Source organism: Mus musculus, chromosome 11 (genome assembly GCF_000001635.26).
Source record: "Mus musculus strain C57BL/6J chromosome 11, GRCm38.p6 C57BL/6J".
Classification (NCBI taxonomy): Eukaryota; Metazoa; Chordata; class Mammalia; order Rodentia; family Muridae; genus Mus; species Mus musculus.
The window spans coordinates 69,113,304-69,125,306 of NC_000077.6; the positions used below are offsets into that span (position 1 = coordinate 69,113,304).

Genomic DNA, 12,003 nt, shown 5'->3' on the forward strand with positions numbered 1-12,003 from the left:
TTGGTTTCAAACACAGTACAATTCTAATCAGCTTTCTGAAAACACAGCACCAAGGGCTCAGGCTACAGCCAGTAGAGTAGTTCTTGCCTCTTGGGAAAAAGCCCTGGGGTCCAATCTCCAGATCCAGGGGGAAAAAAAAAAAAGCATGAATCTGATTCCATGAGTTCAGTGGGTGGTGTCAATAGAAACTCATTTTTTTTGGAACTGTACTATTTGTACTGTATGTGCAAATAGAAATGAATTCTCACATACACAGTTTTATAGCTCTTTATGTTATGGGGACTCTGCATGGAACAGCCCCAAGGGGGTCAGTGTAGTGGATTTCAAAGAAAAAATTACGAATATTCATGAGGCGAGTACATATTGTATAAATATTCACGACATGAGTGGCATAATCATAGAAGAAAGTGACCCCTTTCTCCCCTCTCAAATAATAATGAACCAATTCCTCCATGAACCTCACAAAAAGGTGTGTGTGTGTGTCAAAACCACGAGGCACGTGATATTCTAGTGACATCAAGCTTTTGAGGATGCAAAGCCTTCATCAAAGCATCTGTGTGTCTGAAGGCTCTTTTGGCTCAGTTCCTGATGTCGTAGGAACAATCTAACTTCATCTTCAGGGATGTCTAACCACAAAGGGGTCTCTGACAATGCAGCCCCCCCAGTTCCTCCCTCATACCCTCTACCTACCAGACACCATCTCCCTTAAAGCAAAGACACGCTGGTAGGCATCAGAACATAAAACAAAACACATAAAACACACACACATACACACACACACACACACACACACACACACAACCCTCTAGCCATCAGCCAAGAAATGCCATTCTCTGCTAACGTGAACCAAGGAATGCTCTTTGGGTAAAAGGATGATTCAGAGCTGGGGATGAAGTTATCAGTTAATTTTGGATTGCTTTGGTGTGCCAAAAAGGAAGAAAGCAGTCAAGGAATAGCCAGCTGATAAGTAACAAAAAGACTGTGTGAGCTGTGAGTGTACCCAACTGAGCTACCACTGTCTAGGCTAGCTGAGGGTAACATGATTTCAGGGCTGGGGATGTGGCTAATTTGCTAGAGTGCTTGCCTAACATGTGCAAAGGGCTTCGAGACCCATGACTTCATGAAACTGGGTGAAGGTGCAAGTTTTTAAATGCAGTTACTTGCGAGGTGGAGTCAAGAAGGACACAAGTTCAAAGTCATTAGAGGCTTCACGCGACCTTGATTCAAATAAATAAACAAATAAAACTAATCATTATTAATGTTTTTGTTTGTCCTTCTTGAGACAGGGCTTTGCTGTCTTGGAAACTTATTATGTAGACCAGGTTGGCCTTGAATTCACAGAAATCCTCTTGCCTCTGCCTCCCGAGTGCCACCACATTGGGCTGACTTAGTCTTTCTATTGTAGGTCTGGCTATTCTGGATCTCCCCTTTGTAAACTAGGCTATGTAAATCGTAGAGCTCTGCCTGCCTCTTCCTCCTGAGGTGTGTGCATCGCAACCAACTCTAAATAAATGATTGTGTAACAGAGTGTGTAGTTCAATAGTTCATTGGATAAAATACAAGCTGAACATTTCTAGCCAACATAAATAGCTGAGAGTACAGAACAAAAATCATTCTCTCTCTCTCTCTCTCTCTCTCTTTCTCTCTCTCTCTCTCTCTCTCTCTCTCCTCCCACCCCTCTGGAGGCATGGTCTCATGTAGCTCAGGCTGGCCTCAAACTCCTCATGTAGTGGAGAAGATCTTGATTTCCTGATTTTGCAGCCTCTGCCTCTCAAGTGCTAGGACTCTAGGCATCACCGCATCCAGACACCCCATTCTTCTAGAGTGAGGCTTTGCAGAATCACAGTTCTTACCCTCTGCTCCCTTTCTCTGTCTTTTCTCCATCATACCTACTGACTGCCAAATAAGAGTTTATGTAATGCATATGGACTGTGTCCCCACAAAAGCAGAAGCCTTTTGTTCAGAGCTGTCTCTGTGGGGCCTGGAACAGAGCAGGTCGGCTAACTATGTACTGTGGCAGGCAGCATTCAACTTTTGTAGCTGTGGTCTTTAAAGTTTGTAAGTGCTTTCCAGTGGAGACCCGTCCTCAAAACAAACAACAACAAGGAGAGAAAGGAGGGAGGAAGAGGAAGAAAGCAATAAAAAAAGAAAAGAAAAAAGTGTTCCTTTCTATTTTATCTGAGATTCCCCCAGTTTAGTTTTGAATCATAGAACAAAAGACCGAGAAGTTAGGCCACAGTTACTTTATGAGCCCAGAACGCTCCCCTGCTTTGCTGTTTTGACTGAGAGATTGAGTGTTCTTGCTTTCTAAGGATACAGAAACAGCTGTCTAGGAACATCCCCGATTCAGGACCTAGGGCATCCTAAGGAGACCACTTTCCCTTTGAAGAACTAAAGGAGAAGAAGAAGGAGCTTGAAAGCCAGGCCTGGGGAGCTGCCCTGCAGGCTAGGGGAAGTTAAGAGGACCACCAGCTGCTCCTAGTCTTCCTTTCACCTTCTGCATCCCTAGAGGCCTACATGTGGCCATGTGCTGCCCTCCTCCGAACTTCAGTGCGGCCCACCATAGAGCAAGCGTAGGGAGACATAGATGCCTGTATATGCCTGTACTGTTAGTATATAGCCATAGCATGTCCTCTCTGGACGGAGGCTTGTGACCTTCAGAGAAATCCTACTCATACCCTCAAACAAAGGTACCACACACAGCCACATCTTCACATCTGTCAGGGCAAGGAGCTGGAGTCCAATCACCCAGTTCATTCAGCTGGTCTCCCTGAAGGGTAACCTTAGGCTGGAGGGCCTGAGAAGCACATAGTGTTTATTTCTATTTTTTATTTTTCAAGACAGGGTTTCTCTTTGTAACACTGGCTGTCCCAGAACTCAGAGATGCTCCTGCCTCTGCCTTCCAAGTCCTGGGATTAAAAGTGTGTGCTGCCACTGCCTAATGTACATAAAATGTAAAAGAAAAAAAAAACTAGGCATAATAAGTAATATTTAGAACAAAGCAAAGAATGTAATGATTTCTATCTTTTAAAAATTGGCTCTGGGCCACTTCCGTGGTACACTCCGGAAGGTAGAGTCAGGCAGCTGTCTGAGTTTGAGGCCAGTCTGGTCTATAGGGCAAGTTCCAGGACAGCCAGGAGTACACAGATAAACCCTGTCTCAAAAAATAAAAATAAAAATAGAAGTTGACCAATAGAGGGGGAAACTCTGGGTTCAACCCTCAATACTAATGGAAAATAATTCTGACAAACTATCAGTGAGGTAAAACAGCAAGAAAAGCAAGACCCTGTCTCAGAAATGGGTACAACGATGACTGTGATGATAACTGATAGCCAGTAAGTTATCATCACACTGACATGAAATGCCAGAAAAGCAACCTAACTCCTGGTAGACCTCCACAATATTCTCAGCAGACTGCCTACCTACTTTGTATATTTTTCTTGGTGTGTATGTGCAATTTACAGAGTTCTATAGGCCCTATGAACACCTTGTTGGAACTTTCCCCAGACTGTTTTCGGGGGTCCCTCATTTGCATTAGCATCATGGTGAATCAGCCTTGCACTTGAAGTTCTTCTGCTCCCCCCACCCCCTGCGTCCCACCGCCCCTTAAAAGCTTTCAGCCTACTGGGAAAGCCTATTTTCTTAAACCAGTAGGTTTGTTTTTTCACTTTTCAAAATGAGCCTTTCTCATCAAATGGCCTGCCTATAGCACTTCTGAGGCCCGTGGGGATAACCAGGAGCTGGGGTGGGGCTGGAGATGGGTGAGTTGATGTCTGATGGGGGTGGGGAATCAGCTTCAGTAGCAGGGAAGACCCCTTTTCCATCGAGTGGTCGGGAGATGGAGGGTATGATGTTGGGAAAAGTGGGGTTCTCTAACTGCTACTCTTTCTTACAGAACAATGGCTCAAACTAGGATGCCAACTTGAAAGTAGTCTTTGTTGCCAAGCCAAGGCTGGTCTTGAATTCTCCACTGCACTTAGACTAACCCCCAAGCTTGGAATAGGCTATGCCTGACATTATCTATCTATCTATCTATCTATCTATCTATCTATCTATCTATCTATCTATCTATCTATCTATCTATCTTATATTTCATCTTACACCTGCCATCCCCAAATTCTCTGTTCCGGGTTCTCTTTCTCTACCACCAGCAGATCTCTTTTCTATAGGATTTGTTCGTTTTGCTTGGACTCATGGCTGACCCCGGGGAGATATTATCCCCACCGTGAAGTTGCCTCTGACTACTTCGACCGAACTAGTACTTCACTGTCACGTCTTTGCACTTATCCTTACAACCATTTGAAATTATCCTATTCTGCCTTCTTGGATGTTTCCGGTCTTCACACCACCATCCCCGTCAAAATGGACGTTTCAGGGGCGCTCTGAGCCGGTGTAACCCGAAAGCCTAACAAGAGTGGTCACAAAGCAGGCACACACAGATTTAGGCTGAGTGGGCAAATGTACCAGTTGGGCTCACAGAGATGCCAAGATGCGGTTTCCTTTTCTCCTAGGGCCATGGCCCCTGCTTGGAACCGAGAAGGGAGAGTTGTTACTGACACATTCCGAGACCAGGCTGAAACGTTTAGGAGACAGCCCAGAGAGGAGAAGAAGGCTTAAACCGGAATTGAGACTGTGAGAGCCTGAGAAGGCAGGGAGGAGGGGCACAGAAGGTGGCGGAGCGCTCCGGAGGGGAGCGGAAAGCCAGCGCGGGGCGTCAGGGCCCCCGGGTCGCTCACAAGTGGCCCCAGCAGGTGACCGTGCCGGGTCCCGCCTTTCCCGGGCGCGGCGCGTGCGGGATCAAAGCTGCCGGCAAGGGGCGGGCCAGGGAGCTGCAGGGAACTGGGGGTGCGAGCGTGGGAGCGCAGGGTTGCCGGAGGCGACAGGGACCAGGAAAGACGACGAGGTAGCCCGGAGAGGCCCAGAGAGGGAGCAGCAGAAGGATGTGAGACTCAGAAGCCGGAAAGTACACTCTAGACCCGGAGAGACCCCAGCAGAAGTCTCCGAGAGACCTGAAAAAACTATCAGAGAGATGGAGTCGCTGGAAGTGCTCAGGGACCAGTAAAACCGGAAAACTGGAATGCCCAGGACTGAATATGGGGAAAAGGTGCTTCAGAGAACAGAAAATGAAAGGGAGAGAGAGGAAGAGGGAAAGACCTGGAAGACCTGGCCCTCCCCTGCTGAGGAAGGAGAGAACTCTTGGGCAGTGATCCCAGCTCCGTGTCCTTTCTCAGGGTTGCGCCTCAGGGAGTGTGGACAAAGATGTGTGTCGAGGCAGCCAGAACTCCCGAGGGTTAGGGGTAGATTGTGAGGACCTGCGGAGTCAGAGAATAATTTTGGAACGTCCAAGCCGGCCACAGAAACAAAACACTACATATCAGTTTTGGTTAAAATGTTAAAGCGCAAGAATAATACTTGCTTGATGTGCTGTCAATTTAACTTTTTCCTAGTTGAGGTAGACGGAAAAAAAAAAAAAGAAAAAAGCTAGAACTGTGCATTGGCCGGGAATCGAACCCGGGCCTCCCGCGTGGCAGGCGAGAATTCTACCACTGAACCACCAATGCAGACAAGGAGAGAGGTCATAATAAGCCTATGTGAACTTCTCAGAGGCAGATCCAATCCTACTTCTAGGTGTGGGAAAAGGTTGTAGAGAATCATTGAGGTGGGTGGAGCGTCAGGCCATTTTTTTCTCTCCGTTGGATCCGGCCACCGGGCCATAAAGTCATTCCATATGGCCAGGGGCGGCCCCACACCCGGGTGCAAACTGCCTCAGGCCCCGAGCCTCACGTGCAGGTGAGAAAAACTCAACCCCAATCCTGGTTCCCAAGGAGGGGGGCGGTGGGGCCTGCTGGGACCACACATCTGTGCTTCCATTTGGCTGAAGTAGGGGAAGGTGGGATGTACTGAGGGCCCTAACCCCAAATGGGTGCCTCCTTTCTCAAGTACCGGGCCCCTCCTGCTCTGCCTTTGGCAAGGCAGCCTCTTGCCAGAAAACCCTCTCAGGATGTGGAGGGCCTCTGGGAAGGGGTTCCACTTTGTCTCTGACTCCACAGCTATCTTCTGGCTCGGTTTGTAGCCCTGTCTTTATTATGTCCTTTCCCCAGGCCTTCTTGTCGTGTTAAATTTCGATTTTACCTTCTCAGGCACTTCGCCCTGAAGTCTCCAGGTGTTGACATATCCATCCTTCTGAGAGGTCATGCTCTTTGTTTGAGGTGGGTGAAGATCCCATTTTGCAACCAAACCTTTCTTGTCCCTTTAGCAAATCTCACGTCTCCCTGCTCCCCTACAGTCCCTAGAGGCCTCCAGAGCGCCCACCAACTGGTGCACTCTATGTTTTCCTGCCAGCTGTACTCCTGAATTTAGTTTTAAACCAAGTTCTTGTAAACGGAAAGGTATCGCTTCTCGGCCTCTTGGCTAACTAAGATCAAGGGTAGTGAATGGAAAGATTTCTTCACTCACGTATACTTCAAGGATTTTTTTCCCCCTAGAAGTTTCCTTTGTCCTCCCTTAGTCCAGCCATCCTTAGGAAAATCTGTTCCCGGGGACTCAAGTCACAGTATCTATAGAGTCAGTTTGGCGGCAGATTCTCCTTATTACTACGTCTGCAGGGATAAGTACTGGAGTTATTGTGGGAATTGAGTAGAAGAGACAGATACAACGGCGCCGTCTTTTCCCACAGCCAGCCAGTAGAATCCGGTAGATCTGCTCTGCACCTTTAGGGGTTGGGAGAAGATTATAATATTCAGCCTGGAGGCAGAAGCATGCCAACATTTATTTCAGGGTTGGTGGGGCTATAGTGAACCTCCAAGAAATCTACTAGTCTAGGAGACCCCCAAATTTCATGCCTAAGTGATTTCTTCCCAGTTCACTTAGACTCTCTTCCCCTAATAATCTCCTCCCTCCAGTTGGGTCCCGCCTTATTATACAGCTTTATGGTCCTTAAACCAGCCTGTGGCCCCTTCCTCCCCTCACTTCCCACATTTGGGGCTAGTTCCTCCCCTTCCCCTCCCCCTTCACTCCCTGCCTTTCCGGGAGCCTCGTGCCGGGGTCCTTGAGCTGGGCATCTAGGGGCTGAAGGGGGCGGGGCCGGGCCCTAGCCCTCCTACCCTGCAGCGGCGGGATATAAGGATCTAGGCAGCACGCGCTGAGTCCACCGAAGGGTCCGGAGGAGCAATGGTCACCCGGGAGCGAGCTGAGAATAGGGACGGCCCCAAGGTGAGAGGTGGGAAGGGAGGGAAATAGGGTCCCTGTTCAGGCCAGAGGACTTAAAGGTTCTAACTCTGTGGGCTAGGAATGAGGATGGAGACACAAGAGTGAAAAGACCGAAAGAACCTGTAAAGTATAAAGAGGGCAGGGTCAGAGCCCAACTTGCGCGGGCTGCGGAAGCGGAGGTCTAGGGGTTTGCATTATTGTGGGCTAAGGCTTGTGGCTAGGAAAGTGCCAGAATTTGGGCATCGTGGCCTATTCTAGGGCTCGGGAAGCTGGGGCAGGTGGATTATCGCAAGTTCGAGGCCACAGAGTGCACCCCTACCGAAAAAACAAACAAACAAACAAACAAAAACCAAACCAAAATAAAACAAACAAACAAAACCCCACGAAGCTATACTATAACATGAGATAAGCTAGAGGCCATAGCTGGTGGAGGAGGGTGGAAACAAAAATAGAGGAAAGGCTATGGACGCTGTCTGTAAGCGCCTGGGAACCCACATCTGACTCAAAGAGAAGACCTTTGAGTCGTTGGTTCCGGAGGTGCGAGGCCAGGTGAGAGATATTAGGAGAACGAGTGAAGGGTTTGAGTGAGAAGAGGAGGTGTGGTCGCACTGTGTGTCTGCCTTTCACCTTAGGTCTCTATCGCGCGGCTCACTAGCCTGGGGGCAAAGAGTGGCCCTAAAGTTCTTCAGTGATACACTGAGAGGGAGACGACACAAGATAGAGATATAAAGAGAAAAGAAGAGTGCCATAGAGGGGAGAAGAGAGGAGAAAGCTGAACACAGAAAGGGCAGGGAGAAGTGGGCGAGCCACGGAAAGCGACCCAAGGGACTGGGAAGTAGCAGGGAGTGAGAGGGAAACGAATGGACCAGACCCAAGCAGCCTGGGATTAGGGGAAAGGGGCGCATGGGGGGTTTTCCCAGCGGCAGGATCGGACGCTTGCGCGGCGGCGCTGAGTCTCGGTCCGGTCGGCCCGCTCTTCCTTTCCCGCTGGTCACAGATGCTGAAGCCGTTGGTGGAGAAGCGGCGCCGGGACCGCATCAACCGCAGCCTAGAAGAGCTGAGGCTGCTGCTCCTGGAGAGGACCAGGGACCAGGTCAGTTCCACCGCTGGCCCCAGGCCCCTAAGCATTCTGTACCTGTGTCCCAGAGCTTTCTACTGGGGTGGGGACATAAGCTGGAGTGGTGACTCTGGACCCAAGCCTGCTCCTTGAAATCCCATCCCAGACCCCCTCTCGCTCTCAGAACTTGCTCTTCTCCACCTTGCTGGTCTGTAAGTTTCCAGTCTGGCTCGGTAAACTGAGCTTCCAGCCTGCGTCAGTTTCCCACTTGGGGTTTTCTAAAATTCCTTATCTACCTCCCACGCCTGATCAATGGGCTTCAGTTCTGCGGTGGTTTTCACCATCCGGGTTGCTGTTTCGTACACCTCTCATATTGGGAACTGGTTCCACTCCCTCAGGTTGGACAGGCTCATCTCGGGGTGGGACGGGAACTTTTCTTGGCCATCTCCACATTCGGTCGCGAGTCATGGGGGCACCCGCAGCTCCCGTATCCGCCCCTCCCTTCTTCCCCTAGCCACTTTCCCCCTCTCTCCCCACCCCTTTCTGTCTCTGCGCCCCTCCCCCCGTCTGTAGAACCTCCGGAACCCGAAGCTGGAGAAAGCGGAGATACTGGAGTTCGCCGTGGGCTACTTGAGGGAGCGAAGCCGGGTGGAGCCCCCGGGTACAGCGCGGGGGGTGGGGCAGCGGAGGGAGGCTGGGAGGGTGGGAGCCCGGAAGGCTCCGGCCGGGGGAGGGGCGGGCTCTGAGGTGGCCTGGGACTTGGGGGAGCGGCCAGCTGTGCACCATGGCGAGGTTAATAACACCCGCGCGTGTCTGTCTCTGTGTCTCCCTCATTGCCCTCCTCTGCACGTCCATCCGGCCTCCTGTCTCTGTCTGTGCGCCCGTCTGACCTCGGTATCTCTGCGCCCCGCCCCTTCCCTCAACCCCGTTGGGCCCCTGCCCTGCCCGCCTGTCCTCCCGCCGGCCGCACCAGGGGTTCCCCGGTCCCCAGGCCAGGACGCCGAGGCGCTCGCCAGCTGCTACTTGTCCGGCTTCCGCGAGTGCCTGCTTCGCTTGGCGGCCTTTGCGCACGACGCCAGCCCGGCCGCACGCTCCCAGCTTTTCTCCGCGCTGCACGGCTACCGGCGCCCCAAACCGCCCCGGCCCGAGGCCGTAGATCCAGGGCTCCCAGCGCCGCGCCCACCGCTGGACCCCGCTTCACCAATCCTTGGCCCCGCGCTGCACCAGCGCCCCCCAGTGCACCAGGGCCCTCCTAGTCCCCGCCTCGCTTGGTCCCCATCCCACTGCTCCTCTCGCGCCGGGGATTCGGGCGCGCCGGCGCCCCTCACCGGACTGCTGCCGCCACCGCCACCGCCTTACAGACAAGACGGGGCGCCCAAGGCCCCGTCACTCCCACCGCCCGCGTTTTGGAGACCTTGGCCCTGAGCTTTTGGGGGCTGGGGCGGGGATTGGGGGTGGTGTAGAGACTCCAGTCAGAGGGCAGGAGAGGGATCCGGGCGAGGAGGGCAGCGGGGCGCGCGGGCTCAGCGCGCGGGTGAGATGTGGTCTATATTAGAGTATCTATATAAATATATATTTTCCCATCCCTTTTCCCTGTCCCACTTCCCTGTGTGTAGCATTGTACTCTCTCTACCCTAGTCCAGTCCCAGTCCCTTCCCGAGTCCCTAGTGCATGGAATAAAATCGTTATTAAATCCCGGTGTGTCCCCTAGCCAGGGGCCTGCCTTTATATTGGCGCCACGCCTACTTGCCCATACCCTTCTCCCACCTTTAGGCCTGCTCTCCACGGCCCAAGCCCTGGGGGAGACAGGTAAGTAAAGAGCGGAGCGACAGACTGAGGTTGGAGCTGAACTTTATTTGTGGGTCTTTAAATTTTTTAAAAGCCAAGAAAAGATTAAAATGAGTAATAAAACCGACTCTGGTGGGATTCGAACCCACAACCTTTGAATCGCTTTCTCGTCACTAGAAGTCCAATGCGCTATCCATTGCGCCACAGAGCCACATGGCGGGCGGCGCCTCCTTCCGGCTTACGGACACCAGTATAGGAAAAAAAGGGGTAGCGTGGGAGGGAGAGAGAGAGAGACAGAGAGAGAGACAGAGAGACAGAGAGACAGAGAGACAGAGAGAGAGAGAGAGAGAGAGAGAGAGAGAGAGAGAGAGAGAGAGTGTGAGTGAGAGAGAGAGAGAGAGTGTGTGTGTGAGAGAGAGAGAGTGTGTGTGTGTCCGTGTGCAAGGAGATGGGGCGGAGCGTCATAGGAGCTAGAGGTGACAGCCTCAGGTCAGCGGAATGAAATGTAGTGTATGGAAAGCGCATGAGCTAGGTGACAGGAAGGGTGGATGCAGGTGCGAGAAACAGAGAGGGAGACTAACGAAATTTGAGCTCCCCAGCAGTGCAAAGCTCGGGCTGCTTCTTGCGTAAGCTACCAAGCTCAGACTTGCTCGGTTCCCAGATTTGATCTCACTAAATAAACTTGTTTTGTTGTAAATCTCTGTGTCTTTGGGACCATTTGTTTCGCTTCTTTACAATGTCGTTTAGCGCCTCGGTGAGTCCTCATTTCGGGTTTGAAATATACAGCAACAAAAGAAATTCGGGTCAGTTCGTGGCTGTGAGCGTTGAGAAGACTTCCTTCTACTCTCTTAGGAAGACGACGGGAAATAGCAGCTTCCATGCGGGTAGCGTGGCCGAGCGGTCTAAGGCGCTGGATTTAGGCTCCAGTCTCTTCGGAGGCGTGGGTTCGAATCCCACCGCTGCCAGGCCAGAGTTTTTCTCCTGAAGGCCTCTTTAGTTTTATGAGAACAAGCCACTGCTTGGCTATGAACTTTGGCTTGTCAACAAAACCCAAGATTGCTTCCATATTCATAGACAAGACGTGACAAACATTGTTGAAATAAGTATTCTTATACACTAATTCAGCGCAGATCTTGGTGTATATAAGTGTAATTTAAAAAATTATACTAGAATATCTGTAACAGACATACTAAGCATGAAAAATTACAAACAAATATATTTATTATGTTGATGTACTAGCAAAATGCTAAGGTTCCACCGAGATTTGAACTCGGATCGCTGGATTCAGAGTCCAGAGTGCTAACCATTACACCATGGAACCCCCTCTTCTGTAGTGCTCTCAGAAATTATATACATTATTCTATATCCCATTTTGCATATCACTCCATTTATTCAAACAAACCAAAACAAACACATGAAGCCAACTACTAAAATGTGATTATTGAGTACCTGAAATATGAGTGCTTTCTTCTAAACATGAAAATTAAGGAAGATAATTTAAAAATTCGTTAAAATGCGGATTTTAAAACACCAATTAGGGTTAAAATAAGATTTTCAAATATTGTAGTAAATGAAGTATATTATTAATATTAATAATATTAACTTCCCCATTTTCTTTTTACTCTCTTTGATGTATTCCTCGTTTGTATAGCTAGTACTTTAACGTAATGCTGTTCCCTCTTCTGATTGTTCGGAACTTACGTTCAATTTACATTTCCTTTTAAAAAGAATGCAATTACTTTGTTATTATAGAGCTATTGTCAAACAAGACAGCCTAACAATAGTGTTTGTAAGTGCAGATTCCCACAAAAAGCTAAGCGCCCGAACAGGGACTTGAACCCTGGACCCTCAGATTAAAAGTCTGATGCTCTACCGACTGAGCTATCCGGGCTCTTAGCAAAGCTCTCCACTTTTGCCTAAATGAATTTATTATGATACCTACGTATTCT

At 50.1% G+C, this 12,003-nt stretch overlaps 1 protein-coding gene and 6 non-coding genes across 9 annotated transcripts; 2 read left to right on the forward strand and 5 right to left on the reverse strand.

The window, feature by feature from the left end:
• Nucleotides 1-5,490: 5,490 nt before the first annotated feature.
• On the reverse strand, nucleotides 5,491-5,561 carry n-TGgcc5. Its single transcript has one exon. It is a non-coding gene; the product is annotated as a tRNA-Gly (tRNA).
• Nucleotides 5,562-5,602: 41 nt separating this feature from the next.
• On the forward strand, nucleotides 5,603-10,751 carry Hes7 (hes family bHLH transcription factor 7). 2 transcript variants are annotated; one of them, XM_006534556.4, is made up of 5 exons: nucleotides 5,603-5,790; nucleotides 6,141-6,209; nucleotides 8,207-8,302; nucleotides 8,840-8,927; nucleotides 9,240-10,751. In XM_006534556.4, exons 3-5 carry the CDS (start codon nucleotides 8,207-8,209, stop codon nucleotides 9,689-9,691), a joined length of 636 nt encoding a protein of 211 aa, XP_006534619.1. In that variant the 5' UTR covers nucleotides 5,603-5,790; nucleotides 6,141-6,209; the 3' UTR covers nucleotides 9,692-10,751. The 2 variants fall into 2 exon arrangements, with proteins under 2 accessions (XP_006534619.1, NP_149030.2); NM_033041.4 differs by lacking the exons at nucleotides 5,603-5,790; nucleotides 6,141-6,209 and adding an exon at nucleotides 7,150-7,212 and having other exon boundaries at nucleotides 9,240-9,956.
• 9130213A22Rik lies at nucleotides 6,063-9,600 on the reverse strand. Of its 2 annotated transcripts, XR_003949706.1 has the most exons (3): nucleotides 9,237-9,436; nucleotides 7,104-8,281; nucleotides 6,063-6,710 (listed from the first exon to the last, which is right to left on the reverse strand). It is a non-coding gene; the product is annotated as an RIKEN cDNA 9130213A22 gene (transcript). The 2 variants fall into 2 exon arrangements; XR_003949705.1 differs by lacking the exon at nucleotides 6,063-6,710 and having other exon boundaries at nucleotides 6,751-8,281; nucleotides 9,237-9,600.
• On the reverse strand, nucleotides 10,179-10,265 carry n-TRtct4. Its single transcript is given in 2 exon segments — nucleotides 10,179-10,214; nucleotides 10,229-10,265. It is a non-coding gene; the product is annotated as a tRNA-Arg (tRNA).
• Nucleotides 10,752-10,937: 186 nt separating the features above from the next.
• On the forward strand, nucleotides 10,938-11,019 carry n-TLtag3. The gene has a single exon. It is a non-coding gene; the product is annotated as a tRNA-Leu (tRNA).
• A 284-nt stretch (nucleotides 11,020-11,303) lies between these two features.
• Nucleotides 11,304-11,375, reverse strand: n-TQctg6. The gene has a single exon. It is a non-coding gene; the product is annotated as a tRNA-Gln (tRNA).
• A 497-nt stretch (nucleotides 11,376-11,872) lies between these two features.
• On the reverse strand, nucleotides 11,873-11,945 carry n-TKctt27. The gene has a single exon. It is a non-coding gene; the product is annotated as a tRNA-Lys (tRNA).
• Nucleotides 11,946-12,003: the final 58 nt, after the last annotated feature.

Coding starts and splice junctions, on each gene's coding strand:
- Hes7 (NM_033041.4), top strand. CDS start 7,171: ATGGTCACCCGGGAGCGAGCTGAGAATAGGGACGGCCCCAAG. Junction 7,213..8,206: donor AGAATAGGGACGGCCCCAAG/GTGAGAGGTGGG, acceptor CGCTGGTCACAG/ATGCTGAAGCCGTTGGTGGA. Junction 8,303..8,839: donor TGGAGAGGACCAGGGACCAG/GTCAGTTCCACC, acceptor CCCCGTCTGTAG/AACCTCCGGAACCCGAAGCT.